Genomic DNA, 266 nt, shown 5'->3' on the forward strand with positions numbered 1-266 from the left:
TCACGGGACGCTGCATCACTGCTATGGGCAAGAAATTTCACCCCGAACACTTTGTCTGTGCCTTCTGCCTCAAGCAGCTCAACAAAGGAACCTTCAAAGAACAGAACGACAAGCCCTACTGCCAGAACTGCTTCCTCAAGCTCTTCTGTTAGAGGCATCGTAGACGGGCGCTAAGCATCTTTCTGCCACCCCTTGGCAGTTCTGTCTCTCTGAACGTTACTGTGATTTAGGAACCTTACCAGGCAGGGGAGGAGGGTGGGGTGGGG

General features: G+C 53.0%; 1 protein-coding gene across 1 annotated transcript in view; it reads left to right on the forward strand.

The window, feature by feature from the left end:
• PXN (paxillin) overlaps positions 1-152 on the forward strand; it is a gene marked incomplete at its 5' end in the record, with an annotated part of 17,380 nt that extends 17,228 nt beyond the window's left edge. Inside the window, one exon of the mRNA XM_010188660.1 lies at positions 1-152. Coding sequence (XP_010186962.1) covers positions 1-152 — 152 coding nt within the window.
• Between the last annotated feature and the right edge of the window lie 114 nt (positions 153-266).

The sequence above is a fragment of the Mesitornis unicolor genome, unplaced genomic scaffold (genome assembly GCF_000695765.1).
Source record: "Mesitornis unicolor isolate BGI_N332 unplaced genomic scaffold, ASM69576v1 scaffold4057, whole genome shotgun sequence".
Taxonomy (NCBI): Eukaryota; Metazoa; Chordata; class Aves; order Mesitornithiformes; family Mesitornithidae; genus Mesitornis; species Mesitornis unicolor.